This window comes from Prionailurus bengalensis, chromosome C2 (assembly GCF_016509475.1).
Source record: "Prionailurus bengalensis isolate Pbe53 chromosome C2, Fcat_Pben_1.1_paternal_pri, whole genome shotgun sequence".
In the NCBI taxonomy this organism is placed as follows: Eukaryota; Metazoa; Chordata; class Mammalia; order Carnivora; family Felidae; genus Prionailurus; species Prionailurus bengalensis.
Window position 1 is genome coordinate 127,107,520 of NC_057350.1, and position 14,971 is coordinate 127,122,490.

General features: G+C 36.0%; 1 protein-coding gene across 5 annotated transcripts in view; it reads right to left on the minus strand.

The window, feature by feature from the left end:
- Positions 1-1,914: 1,914 nt before the first annotated feature.
- The window catches only part of NCK1 (NCK adaptor protein 1), an 85,892-nt gene continuing 72,835 nt past the window's right edge, over positions 1,915-14,971 (minus strand). For all 5 annotated transcript variants that reach the window (XM_043595328.1, XM_043595329.1, XM_043595330.1 and 2 more), the window contains 2 exons: positions 4,818-5,530; positions 1,915-2,837 (listed from right to left, as the gene is read on the minus strand). In XM_043595328.1, coding sequence (XP_043451263.1) covers positions 2,643-2,837; positions 4,818-5,530 — 908 coding nt within the window. In that variant the 3' untranslated portion in view covers positions 1,915-2,642. The remainder of the gene's footprint in view (positions 2,838-4,817; positions 5,531-14,971) is intronic.

Consider the following 14,971-nt stretch of genomic DNA (forward strand, 5'->3'; position numbering starts at 1 on the left):
AAAACATTTAAGTACAAAATTCCACAGTTCCCAGTGAGGTTTTCATCCCATAATAACAAGAGCACACGATAGATATTATTGGCTCATCATCTCCCTGGCATTTGCAGGCCACCTGGTGCAAATCCACCTGGTCTTGAGAAACTATAGGACTTGAAAGAAGAAAAATGTGGCAACAGCAAAAGAAAAGATGAATGATGATACCTTTTGTATCTGTGTGGAATAGGTTTTCTCTTGTCTGCTTTAACAAATGGGAAGAGTTATACAGCCTGCTCTGCCTGCCTCACCTACTGGATGCTGTTCAAGCTCTGTTTTGTTGAACAATCAGATGCCCAACTCTGATGAGCTGAAGATGAGTAAACGCAGTGCTTGTTAACATGGTCACAGGGGCTATCTGGGAACTCTCTAGTTATTATAAATCTAACTGTGGCACAGAAATGTGCAATCTACTTCCACTGTTACTCCATTCCTAGCTGCTTTCTCAAAATCCTTAACATAACCTCAGCAGAGTTTGCTATAAATAGTTGGTGACTGTGATACAAAGTATTAATTGATTTAAAAAAAAAAAAAAGACTGGGGGAAAATGGAGAAAAAGAAAGCATTGTCAAATGTTTAAAATTAAATAAAAAGTTGTTTACTACCTAGTCATATTTATAACCACTTTAAAACTATTCTCAACTTCAAGTGATTTTATAGCAAAAAAGGTATGTATACATGACTTTTATTTCCATTACACTTGTCCACTATTAATCTTAATAAAAAAGGGAGACTGACAAAGATAATGAAATATGAACTGAAAAGCTTTTAAAAGCAGATGTGATGAAAATGAAATATTGTACATCCATGTCTTAATTATATTTGCAGACTCCTGTTACTTAGTGGGAAAAGCCAGGGCTGCCACCCAGTGGCAATGTAAGTCTTTAAATGATTTTAAGAATTAAAGAATAAAAAATATTTAAAATAATTTTAAAAACACAAAACCAGAAACCTCATGAATTGGACAACTTCAATTTTAACATCAGTAATTTTGTTGTATGAAATGCTTATCTAGAACATACTGAAGAACAGAAACATTTATTTGCTTAGGCAGCACTGGGGAGTTTTTGAAAATATCATATGATTTCCTAGTAAGTTATATGGCTTTAGTAAGCATTTTAATTAAAATACTGAAGGTTAGGGGGCGCCTGGGTGGCGCAGTCGGTTAAGCGTCCGACTTCAGCCAGGTCACGATCTCGCGGTCTGCGAGTTCGAGCCCCACGTCAGGCTCTGGGCTGATGGCTCAGAGCCTGGAGCCTGTTTCCGATTCTGTGTCTCCCTCTCTCTCTGCCCCTCCCCCATTCATGCTCTGTCTCTCTCTGTCCCAAAAATAAATAAACGTTGAAAAAAAAAATTTAAAAAAAATACTGAAGGTTACTTTGCCTAAATTTAAATTCCAGAATTAATAATGCAGGGTTGGGGAGCTAAGACCACAAAATACAGCTGTTTTCTTTCTTCTGTGACCTGCAGAAGTAGATTCAATACTCCAGAGTAGTCTCCCAAAACTTCTGCTTGTTAGTAAACAAAAACCTAATAGAAATCCCTGCAAAAGTAAGATTTTAAAAATAACTTTCTCTAACCATTTGGCACATTCCATTTTTTCCTCAGGTATAATCAATTTTAGTATCTCAGTCGACAAAACTCAAAGCTAAAAGGAGGAAATGAAAATAGTAGAAATACCATGCCTGGTAATTACTGATGTTCAGAGGTGGGAAGAAACCAAGTAACTCACTGCCTCCTATTTTCCCAACATTTGGCCACAGCTTTTTTTCACACTGACATAGATATCAACATACCCCAAAACAAGATGCCTTGGTAAAATAACAACAGAGAAAGAATAATATAACACTAAAGCATCCACTTAGAGTTTGAAAAGCTAAATATCTCAGACACTGTTTTATTCTCCTGAATAACCAGTTAAGAAAGAAGCACCCCCTCAAAAAATCTTAGAAATTCAGATTTTTGTTTCCAATAGCTGTAAATTAAAAGTATACAAGACATATTTTCTAACCTATATCCCATTTGTTTTGCTTTACAATGAAGACAATAATTTTTTTTAAATGGGAGACACAACATACTTGATATTTACAATGGCTTACAACAAATACCTGAAAATAATTTCTATTTTCCATTTATTATTGCTATTTAGTCACAGAAAAGATCAACATTCTCCATGAAATTTATTTTAGCATATGCCATATAATGATATAATAATTTCATATGAAGAGAAACCACTGCGGAAATGACTAACATGGTCCCTTACAGGGAAATAAAGGAAAAAAAAAACCCAATAAATTCTTCCATATAAAGACTTCTGATCTGCATCATTTTCTCAAAATATAAAACCTTAATATTAGAAGCAAAAAGAAAAACAGCAAAGAAAACAATAAAAAAGAAGACCAAGGATAAGGAATTGCTTTGTGCAGATGCTTTGCATATGTAGTATATATGTATGGGCTGAGTTATAATAAAAATACTTATGTATTATAGTCATTCTCATGTAGAGTTAGAAAGCAATTTCCAATCAAGCATGACTGGACTGACATTTTCTCAGTCTTCAATTACGTGACGAATTATAGCTGTGTAGCAGTCACTTCTGGTCAGTATTATCATGACAAATGCTTGATAAGATACAGTTTTTCTCCTTGTTCACTTGTAAAAATTGGTGCCTTTTTGTAATGTTCTACAAGTTCTTCCATGGTGCTGAATTTACGCTGCCCAATACAGTAGACAGTCTCTTTTAGTTGAACTTTAAAATGCTTGTTTTTCCCTTGTGCTTTTAGTGATACAGAGAAATCATTTGGCTAAAAGAAAAAAACAGGTAGGGTAAACATTATGAAAGACATCTATTACCATTTTTATATTAAACTAATAATAGCTAAAATCTGAGCACTTACTAAGGCTCTAATTAAATTATTTACATAGATTATCTCCTTTACAACTTCTAACAAACCTATTTTAGAGATGACAAAATTGAGACCAAGAGAAACTAAAAATCATCCATCTAGTTAATAAGAGAGCAGGATTCAAACTCAAGCAGACTCCAAAGTCTCTTAAATAATATGCTCTAACACCCACCAGCAAATCCTTTAGTTTAACATCTGGGACACAAGAGCTAGCTTTTCTCCTATCAGACTATTGGAGCAACACATGAGAAAACGTGGGCTAATAGTAGCTATCCTACAGACTGAGATAATGCTCTGAATTCTCAGACAGTAAGACACTAATGAGAAATCATAAACTCAAATGCCTACAAGGGGAAAAAGACATGTAAACAAGTCAGAGTGGACAGACAAGGAGGAACAACAGTCCATGGCCAATCCAAAGGCCAATCCACTTAGCTGTGATTGCTGCTTTATAGGAATATAGGCAAAGTTGGCAGGCCCTCCAATTTCAAAAGGAAGTCTGTCATCTGAATTTTTATAATAAATCTCAATATTTAAATACAAATTCAAATGTTTAAAAATATTGCTCAGGTCAAAGAAAATATGCCTTTTTGAGACCTTTACTTTAAAAATTCTACTGGTAAAATGGTGTATTTTGGCTAATATCCGTGCTCAATTACCCACCACAAGAAAATACATAGTATTCTGCAATCAAGCTACTTTCTGAGTTTTTTTGTTTGTTTGGTTTTTTTAACCTAGCACTTTCCTGAACAGTCTAAAAGCCTCCATTTATATAGTTACTGCCAAAGTTTCGAACAGTGGGCTTCCTGGAAATACCCTATTCGTATGGTTACTCTTACTACCTGCTCTAGGGTCGCTCCCTTCCTAACCCCTATTACCCACTGCTTGTCCTAGAAAGCAGGACCAGGTCAGGCATCTAACAGAAAACAAATCCCACCACTCTTCCCTATCATCAATCCTGCTCTTCCTGAGGGGTTACATTTCCTGAACTTTATATCAAGCAGTTCAATTAGCCTTGATTTCTCCCTCTTCTTTCCTCCCTCCCTCTTAAATATAGACACATCATATGAGTGTGCACACACTCACACCAGACAGGTTTTCTTCTGACTTTCAGTCTTTTGCACAATCACACCTTCACCTCTGTACAACCAGATACACAGAAACAAAGCCAATATTAATGATTTGAAAAGTGGAAAAGTAGTGGTATCCTTTTAAAAGGAAAAATAAAGACCATTTTAAACGGAAATAAGTATCATCAAATTTCTAATACCCTAACCAAGAGCCCATATAGCTATTTTCTTTCAATTTTTGTGGTTTTATAGTTTTACTGTTTTACTAGTGCTAGAATAAAAATATCTTTTATTGCAAATGCATTTCAAATACATTGAGTATTAAAATAGGTTTTTCAGGTAAATAATAAGTGTATTCCAACTTCCAAACAACCAATTTATGAAGAAACTTAAATCTCAATTGTTTTAATTTATGGATTTTCTTTACTAGAAGGATGACAGTGCATCCAATATGCAATTTAAGACGTTTTCCCAGTTTAGTCTACTGCATTGCTTTACTCTGAATGAAGAATCCAGGGTTCAACTTTCTCCATTTTTCAGTTTAATGCGACAGAAGGTATTTCAGAAATGCAAGACCAACAGACTTAAATAAGGCCGAATAATCCAGTGAGGTATCACTGCTGGGGTATATTTTATTCAAAATAAGGTTGGAAACAACACTGACTTTAGCTTTGGAACATGTTAAGTTTATGTCCCAACTTACTGCCTGGCTAATTTTAGGGAAGCAACTGAACCTCTCCAATTTTCTATTTATTTATTTTTTACTACTCAGAGCTCTATTTCCATTTACCTTTGAAAACCAACTTACCGAAGATTCACTATCACGAATGAGGAAATCACCTTCATGCCCTCTTTCATTTAATGCCATTTCTGCTTGATGCCTGGTGACCTTCCCATAATACCATGGATTGCCAGCAAATTTTCCAGTGAGTGAAGGCCTAATGTAATCACATTGCGGAGGTGATGGTTCCAAACCTGAGGTTAATGGATTATTCTGCATAATGGTAACATAGTTTTTTGGCACCAGACCAACCATTCCATTGATCTTCCTGCATTTCCACCATTCAGGGTCATTTTCAGGTTTTTCAATAACATCCATTACATCTCCTTTCTCAAAATTAAGTTCTTCATCATTGGATGAACTGAATGGGTAAAGAGCCTGTACCACATGCAACACTTGCCCAGTATTTAGGTTATTGACAACTGCTGCTAATTTCTCTGACAGGGAACCCACATGGTCACCCAAAGGACTGTCGCCTTCCTCAGTTACATAGTTTGAAGGGAACCATCCAACGTGTCCATTGTAGCTACCCCGCCACCACCCATCACTGCATTTCTCCATGACAATAACCTTTGTCCCTTTTATCAATGATAATTCATCTTCTCTCTCTGCCATGTAGTTAAATTTCACATAAGCAGGCATATTGAGGTCATAGAGGCGTTCCCCTGGGTCAACAAAGCTTTCATCAGCAGGAGATGCAGAATCTGGCACACTAGGTTTTCTTTTCACTTTTCCAATGCCTGTTGATATAAAAAAGAGTAATAAGAGATTATAAGACAATGATAACCGAAAAACCCAATTCATTCATTATTAAAAAATATCCTCAACTCTGTAGTTCTTTTAAGCCTTTAAAGTTAGATAACAAATTTCTTTCTTCTTTTTTTCCCCTTTCTTTTTACATCTCCATGACTTGTTTATAACTGGAGGTTTGTACCTTCTGACTTTCTTCATAAATTCTCTTTTCATAACCAAACATGTAAATGCAGTTATTGTATGACAGTTTACCTTCTCATCTTTTCTCTCACCAAAGGTGCTGAGATAATTGTGTAACATAATGACAGTTTTCCTAAATTAACAAGAATTCTTCCAAATGTAAATATAGATTATTTCTCTCACATCTACAACATAAGTAATGAAGGCTCCACCAAACCCATATTATTGTTTTATTTTATTAACCTTGATTCTACAATTAGCTGTACTGAAATAGAACAACAAATTACAACTTGATATGCAATATAAAATTGTAGTTATGTCTGGGTACTCCTTCAATTTGCTTTCTTAGTTCCCAGACCCATGTTTCCCTATTTACCTCATTATGTTTATTTTAAAATAATATATTATTTACTTGTTTGTTTCCTTCACACTATTCACAAGTATGCTCCTCAAGGACAGATTTTTTTTTTACTTTGTTCACAAATATCACACCAAGAATCTTAGAAAATGTTTAGTACATGGTAGATGCCTAATATGTATTTGTTGAAAGAAGTGGGAAAAGCACCAAAGAATATTATCACCCTAAATAAATGCTACATCAACTTTGGTCATGCATTTTCACTGCTGATCATTTCTTACACATAATTTTGTGTTGTGTTTTTACTGACAGAACTGAGGCATTTAAAAAGTTTCTCAAACCTTCTATTTTAGAACTCTTTATTACCCTCTTTTTCTTCATGCAAGTTTTCAACCTCCGATCCTTCTGGGTTCTTAAATACCATTGTTCCTGATGCTTTTGGGACTCTTGACCATCCTTGCTTTCCTCCTTCTTATTCCCTTCTACTGTCTAAAATCAAACTCAGACCACTTCTATTCCAAAATAAAGTTACTTCAACTCTGCTACTCCTCTTGAACTACACCATTCTTTAAAGAGGTGTCTCCCTGGGGTGCCCGGATAGCGCAGTTAGATTAAGCGCCACGACTTCGGTTCAGGTCATGATTTCGCCATTCGTGGATTCAAGCCCCATGTCGGGCTCTGTGCTGACAGCTCAGAGCCTAGAACCTGCTTCAGATTCTGTGTCTCCCTCTCTCTCTGCCCCTGCCCCTGCTCGCACTCTGTCTCTCTCTCAAAAAAGAAAGAAACATTTAAAAAAAAACTGTTAAAAAGGTGTTTTTTCCTTCAACTTAAAAAAAATTTTTTTAATGTTTATTTTTGAGACAGAGACAGAACACAGGCAGGGGAAGGGCAGAGAGAGGCAGGGAGACACAGAATCCAAAGCAGGCTCCAGACTTTGAGCTGTCAGCACAGGACTGACACAGGGCTCGATCCCAGGAACCATGAGATCATGACCTGAGCTGAAGTTGGATGCTTAACTGACTGAGCCACCCAGGTCCCCCTCCTTCAACTTCTTCACCACTCAAGCACTCATTCCCTAACTCCTTATGATCTGGTCCTTTAATCTTTACCATTCTACAAAATCCACTCATTAAACCATTCTTAGAAAAACTGTGTCATTTCTTTATTGCCAAATCAGTACCTTTTAGAGTCCTCATTCTTTTCAAACTCTTTATGTGGCAACCAAGATCACAGATTACTCTCTCTACTGTTGTCTCTTTTAACTTCCCTAAAAGCCTCCTGCATTCCCTAGTGACTAAATATTCTTGTGTGCATCTGTCTGGGCTCCTCTAAACCTTGTTATAAAATTGCATCACACTTGTTTCTTGAAGACAGAAAACTAGAAAACTAGATCTTAGTACCTTTGTATCTCCAGTGCCCACACTAGTAATAGGAACAAAGTGAATGTTTGCTGAATGAAAAAGTGAATGATTCCTTATAGTTGAAAAGTGTTTCCCAAGATACAGTGCCTGGACTTCCACTCTACTTCAAAGAAATCTTATACTTTCATCTTCCATAACTTCTATATAGAAAGCTCCAAGGTCTCTTTGCAGTTTTAAGCTCTTTCTGGAATTCAAGCACTACAATTCAGACATTGCTATACCTCTACCAGATTGTACTCTTAGCACCTCAAGTACAACACTCTTTTCCAAATGAAACTAGCCTCTCCCATAACCATAAATCAACTCCCTCCCTCCCAACTTCCTTACTTGTGGTATTCATGATATCATCCTGAAAAATCCTCACATCAGAGATTTCTGACAGAATAGGGAATTAATTCTAGGGCTCCATCCATCCAAAAAACTAATTAATGAGCTGGCAGATACTGTCAGAATAAACTTTTGCAGTACTCTGGAATCTAGTAAAAAAAAAAAAAAAAACCTTAGAAAAACCTTACAAAAACTAGGGCAAGGAGCAGTGAAAAAAGCTGCTGCTCTGAAGTAAGAGAATGCTGTGGCATTTCAAATTGCCTGCCCACAATGGCTTTGAGGACAGCAACTGGCACTTCTAATGCCAGAGGGAGCTTATTCTCAAAGAATTGTGATTGTGAGTTTCAACCTGTCTGGCAGCCATGTGAAGGACTGGCACAATGGCTTGCCTTGGTTTCACTGGACCTGGAACATTCCCATTCTTTTACTGAAATCATTTAATTGATGCAGCACGTTGGGGTAAGGGACAACGACCAGGATAAGGAACAGACAGACTGAAGGAAGGAAAAGACAGAACAGCACCTTCAGAGACCACACACGACAAAGAATACAGAGTTTACAAAAACAGTTTAGGGAAGTCACTAAACAAGCAAACAACAATGCACAATTAGAAGCAACATCAAACCTTAGGAAGGGGGTAGAATCTGATACTAGAAAACTGTCAACCAAGAATTCTATAATTAGCAAAACTGCCCTTTAGAAATGGAGGAAAAATTAAGACACTCCTACATAAACAAAAATTGAAGGAGTTTGTTACACTAGACTTGTGCTACAAGAAATGTTAAATAAAGTCCTCCAGGCTAAAATGAAAAGACACTGAAAAGTAACCTGAAGCCATATGAGGAAATAAAGAACAACAGTAAAGGTAGCTCCATTCATAAATATAAAAGCCAGTAGTATTAGACTTTTGACTTGTACATCCTTTTTTCCTATATGATTTAAGATACAAATGTAGAGGGGCGCCTGAGTGGCGCAGTCGGTTAAGCGTCCGACTTCAGCCGGGTCACGATCTTGCGGTCCGTGAGTTCGAGCCCCGCGTCGGGCTCTGGGCTGATGGCTCAGAGCCTGGAGCCTGTTTCCGATTCTGTGTCTCCCTCTCTCTCTGCCCTTCCCCCGTTCATGCTCTGTCTCTCTCTGTCCCAAAAATAAATAAACGTTGAAAAAAAAAATTTAAAAAAAGATACAAATGTAGAAAACAGTAATTTCAAATCTAGGTAAATGGGCACCCAATGTATAAAAATGGAACTACAAAGGAATAGTTTTGCATACCAGCTAAATTTCCATTAATTCAAACTTGACTGCTAAAAAGTTAAGATGTTAATGGTAATCCTCACGGTAATCACTAAGGAAATACTAAAACATATATAGAAAAGAAATGAGAAGGGAAAATGGTACATCAGAAAAAAAAATCAATTACAAAACAAGACAGTAATACAGGAAATGAGGAGAGAAAAGGCCTAAGACCTGTAGAAAATAAAGAGCAAAACAGCAGAAGGCCTTCCTTATGGGTAATTACTTTAAACATAAATGAATTAAAATACTGGATTAAAGGCACAGACACTGGCAGAATGGATTTAAAAATAAGATCCAACTCTATGCTGTCTATAAGCACTCACTTTAGATCCAGAGATACAGACAGGTTGGAAAATGAAAGGATGGAAAAAGATGGTCCATGACAGTGGTAACCAAAAGAGAGCTGGGGTGGCACAGCTGTCTGTTAGTATCAGACAACACAGACCTCAAGACAAAAGTTGTTACAGAAGATGAAGACAGACATTATATATTGATAAAAGGGTCAATCCATCAAGAAAACATAGTCATTACAAATATTATACACGCCTAACAAGAGAACCCCAAGACATATAAAGCAAAAACTGACAGAATTAAAGAAAGAAACTGACAATTCTACAATATAGAGACTTTTTTAAAAGCACAAGAATGCAAAAATCATGGCACTAAACCGACTGCATCAAGGACACTTATTTACAATATGAGAGCTGAAACAAAAAAGGCAGAGCATCACCTTGTTCAACCTCAGCTGACAACATGTGCATCAGGCAACTCAAAATTTCTGCCACTCTGCACAAGTCCACAAAGGCATCACAACTATCGATTTGAGGGCTTATAAATAAGTTTTAACAAGGAGCCCAATTCACAACTATGGAATTTGCAAAAACAGGGTTAATCTAGACTAGCAAACAATATAGCAGCATATTAACAGAAGTGTACATCATGATAAAGGGTAATTTGTCCCAGGAATGTAAGAGTAGTTCAACATATGAAAATCAACATTATATACTACATTAATACAACAGAGGGAAAAAACCCACATGATCATCTCAACTGATACAGAAAAAGCAATGGATAAAATCTAACATCCTTTCACGATAAAGAGTATCAGCAAACTAGGAATATAAGGCAATTTCCTCAACATCATAAAGGGCATCTATTTAAAAAAAACCTACACTTAACAACACACTCAATGGTAAAAGACTGAAAGCTAAGATCAAGAACAAGACATGGATGCCCTTTCACCCACCTCTATTCAACACTGTACTAGAAGTGCTAGCCAGGGCAATTAGGCAAGAGAATGAAATAAAAGACATCCAAACCAGAAAGGAAGAAGTAAAATCATCTTTATTTGCAGATGACGTAACCATATACAGAGAATATCCTAAAAAAATCCACACACAAAAAATGTTACATTAAACAAATTTAGCAGAGTTGCAAGATACACAAAAACCAGTTGTATTTCTGTACAGCAGCAGTGAACAATCTGAAGAGGAAATTGAGGAAACAATTCCATTTATAATAGCATTAAGAATAAAATACATAAGTTAAATTTATTAATCAAGGAGATACAACACCAGTATACTGAACACTACAAAGTACTGCTGAAAGAAATTAGACTAAAAAAATGGTAAGACATTCTGTATTATGGACTTGAAGGCTTAATAGTTTTACATGGCAATAACTAACCAAAGTGATCCACAGCTTCCATGTAATTCTTACCAAAGTTCCAATACTTTTTACAGAAATGAAAATGCTGATTCTAAAATTCATATGGAATTGCAAGGGACACCAAATAACCAAAACAATCTTTAAAAATGAAAATAAAACAGAAGGATTCACACTTCCCAATTTCAAAACTTACTACTCAGCCAAAGTATTCAAAACAGTATGGTACTGGCACAAAAGGACAGACATATAGACCAACAGAATAGATCTGAGAGTCCTGAGATAAATTCCTACATCTGTGGTCAACTAATTTTCAACAAGGGTGCCAAGACCATTTATGGGGGAAAGAATAGTCTCTTTAACAAATGGTACAAGGAGAAATGGATATCTACATGCTAAAGAATGAAGTTAGACTCCTATTTCACAAACAAAAATTAACTCAAAATGGATAAAATACTCAAATATAAGAGTTAAAACTTTAAAATCCTCCAAAGAAAACACAGAGGAAAATCTTCATGACCTGTGTATTAGCAATGAATTCTTAGATTTGACCCAAAAGCATAAGCAATAAAAAATAAATAAATAGGGCACCTGGGTGGCCCAGTTGTTAAGCATCCTACTTCGGCTCAGGTCATGATCTCACAGTTCATGAGTTCGAGTTTCACATCGGGTGAGCATGAGCCCCGCTTTGGGTAAAGCATGAGCCCCAGGTGAGCCCCATTTCTCTCTCTCTCTGCCCCTTGCTCACTTGTGCTCTCTTTCTTAAATAAACAAATAAATAAATAAATATTACAGTCTATATCCAGAACATCTAAAGAACTTAGAACCTAGAAACAAAAAGAACCTATTTCGACAATGGACAAAACACTTGAAGAAACATTTCCCCAACAAAGATATACAAATGCCCAAAAAGCACATGAAAAGATGTTCAACATCATTAGTCATTAGGGAAATACAAATCAAAACCAAAATGAAATACCACTTCACACCTATTAGGATAGCTATAACCAAACCAAACCAACAAAAAAGGAAAATAACAAGTGTTGGTGAGGATATGGGAAAACTGGAACCCTTCTTACACTGTTGATCAAAGTGTAAAATGTTACAACTGCTGTGGAAAACAACGTAATGGTTCTTCACAATGTTAAAAACATAATTACCATATGATCCAGTAATTCCACTCCTAGGTATATACTCAAAAGAACTGAAAACAGATATTCCAATACTTGTACGCAAATGTTCATAGCTTCCCTATACACAATAACCAAAAGGTAGAAACAACCCAAGTGTCCATCAACAGATTAATGGATAAACAAAACACAGTACATACCCATTTAATGGAATATTATTCAGCCATAAAAGGAATGAAGCACTGATATATGCTACAACAGATAAATCTCAAAAACAGAAGGCCAAGTGAAAGAAACTAGACACAAGATAACATATTTTATGATTCCATTTACATGAAATAGCCAGAATGTAAATCCAGATAGACAGCAAGCAGATTATCAATTACCATGGGATAAAGAGATAGGGTAATGGGTAGTGACCGCTTAATGGGAATGGGTTTTGGGGGGGGGGGGGGGTCATAAAAATGGTTTGGAACTAGATATGATGGTTGCACAACACACTTTAAAAAGATTCATTTTGTTATATGATTTATACCTCATACAAATTTTCTTTCTTAAAAAGATTCCTGCATCAAATCCTTATTCCCTTTCTGCCAACACTTTCTATTCCCACTATTTGCACACTATTTCAGGCCCATTTTGTTGTGCTTGAGTCTTCAATACCCTCTAAACTAGTTTTCTTACTAATCCAATCTGTCCCACTTCTACCCATCATCCATATAACTGTAAGTATAGTTGCAATCAGATGATATTATTGCTCAAAAGCCAACAGTGGCTCCTCATACCTATCAAATTAAGAGAAATACTCTTCCTAGAATCTATAGCCCTCTCCAGAATGTCCTCACCCTTCCTTTCTAGGCTTATGGTATAGAGTAATGAAAACAGCATCGACTTTATATGAGCCTTTGGGTTCAAATCCCAGCTATACCACTTACTGTGGAAACTTGAGCAAATGATTTCATTTTTCTGAGTTTAGAAATGGAGAAAACACTACTTACCATGATAGTGTTGTAAGAAGTGAATAAAATATGGTAAAGTAAGAGCACAGTACAGATATAAATGTTAAATAAAAGATTCTTCCCATAATGCCCTGCAATTATCCTGTATCTTTCTTCTCTACCCAGTTCTCCCAGCACCATTTGCTAAAGAGACGGTCTTTTTTCCACTGGATCCTCTTTCCTGCTTTGTCAAAGATCAGTTGGCCATTCATTTGTAGGTCCAATTCTGGGTTCTCTATTCTGTTCTACTGGTCTATGTGTCTGTTTTTGTGCCAATACCATACTGTCTTGATGATTACAGCTTTGTGTAGTAAAGGCTAAAGTCTGGGATTGTGATGCTGCTGCTTTGGTTTTCTTTTTCAGTATTACTTTGGCTATTCAGGGTCTTTTGTGGGTCCATATGAATTTTAGGAATGTTTGTTCTAGCTTTGATAAACTATCCTAAATCTTAATAAAAAAATGGGTCACTTAAGTCCCCTGAATAAATAACATTTCAATCTTCCTTTGCCTTATTTGCTAGTTTCTTCCCAAAACCTTATTAAAACATCTCCCTATCAAAAACTTACCCATTCAAGAAGTGCCATTTCAAATTATTTTATTCATTTCCCATGTTATGTTTTCCAACATACTTCATTTCCCACCATCATCCGCCAATGATGTAAGCTCTCCTTTTTAAAGCACCCAGCACCCTGTACTTCTGAGGTACTTGTATGACAAGCATACAAGTCTTTTAAGCTCATCTACTAGAGTCATCAGCTTCCAGAAAGGAGCATTCCATGTCTCACTAATCTTCTGCATTTCCTATGCTATTTAGAACTGTGTGCATACCAGATACTCAATAAACGTTTGCTACATTGATTAAAATTGAAGAGTGATATAAATCCAAATTTTAAACTTGAAGCTAAAGGCTAGTTTCAAAATGATTTTTTTTTAATTCTGAAAAAGATGTCTAAGACTAATTATACACTGTCAAAAAAAGAATGAAGAATTTTTGGACAGACTCATGGAAAACACTGAAAACAACCTATTTTAATCTCAGAGGCCAGAAATATTTCAGGGAAAAAAACATAAGCTTAGAATATTTGTTTTTCTATGCAACACAAAACCCTCTGTCTCTCTTGTGAGCATTTCTTCAACCTCACACTAATGCTACAGGCATATAAGCTCCTCAGTACCCAAAAAAACTCATGCTCTTGAAAGACTCTGAGCCTTTGCCCACAATGTATTTTATTTCAAACACTTGCCACCCTCATTCCTCAAGACTCAAACAAGGTATCTTCTTCTCACTGGAGATTTTCCCTATCTCCCCAAAACAGAACAGATATATTTCTCCTTTGTGGCATTACTGCTCTTTGTAAATATTTTTACCACAATGTTCAACCCTCTGTATACCCATATTTATTTCTTTGAGATCAAAACACCATGTTTTTAATCACCTATTTCCACTGTCTGGCCCATATTAAGTGTTCCATTAATGTTCATCATGGGAATGACTGACAAATGTATGTATAATCAAAAGCTTGCCTTTTCCACCCTCTGCTTCCAACTCTTTGGGAAGAACCTGTTTATTATTGCCCTCTCTCTCTATTTGCTAAAAAATGGTCCTTCCGATTTCTTGTTAACAATGAGAAAATGCATGGAAAAGTACTTTACAAAATTATACAAACGTAAAATATCAGTTTCTCTTAATTTCTCAACTATGTTATAATCAGCAATAATGAGATCATTCCACAATAAGCAAGCTCCCTCAGATCAAGGTATTACCTTTTCTAAATTCTTCTCAACTTCATAGTTAGTCCTCCACAATCCTCCTAATCTTAGTCTCTTTTGTGTCAAATCCTACTAATCCATTGCTTATCTGACTCTAATTCTTCCTCTACTCTTTAGTCATAATGGGTACAACCAGGAAAAGTCTAAGGAAACCCTAAATTTAAATTTTAGTCCTGCTATTTACTGGTCAATTTGATCTTGGTCAAGTTATTTAATTTTCTTTAAACTCCAGTTTCCTGGTTTGTGAAATGGTGGTGTGTGGTAAATACCTACTGCATAAATTAAA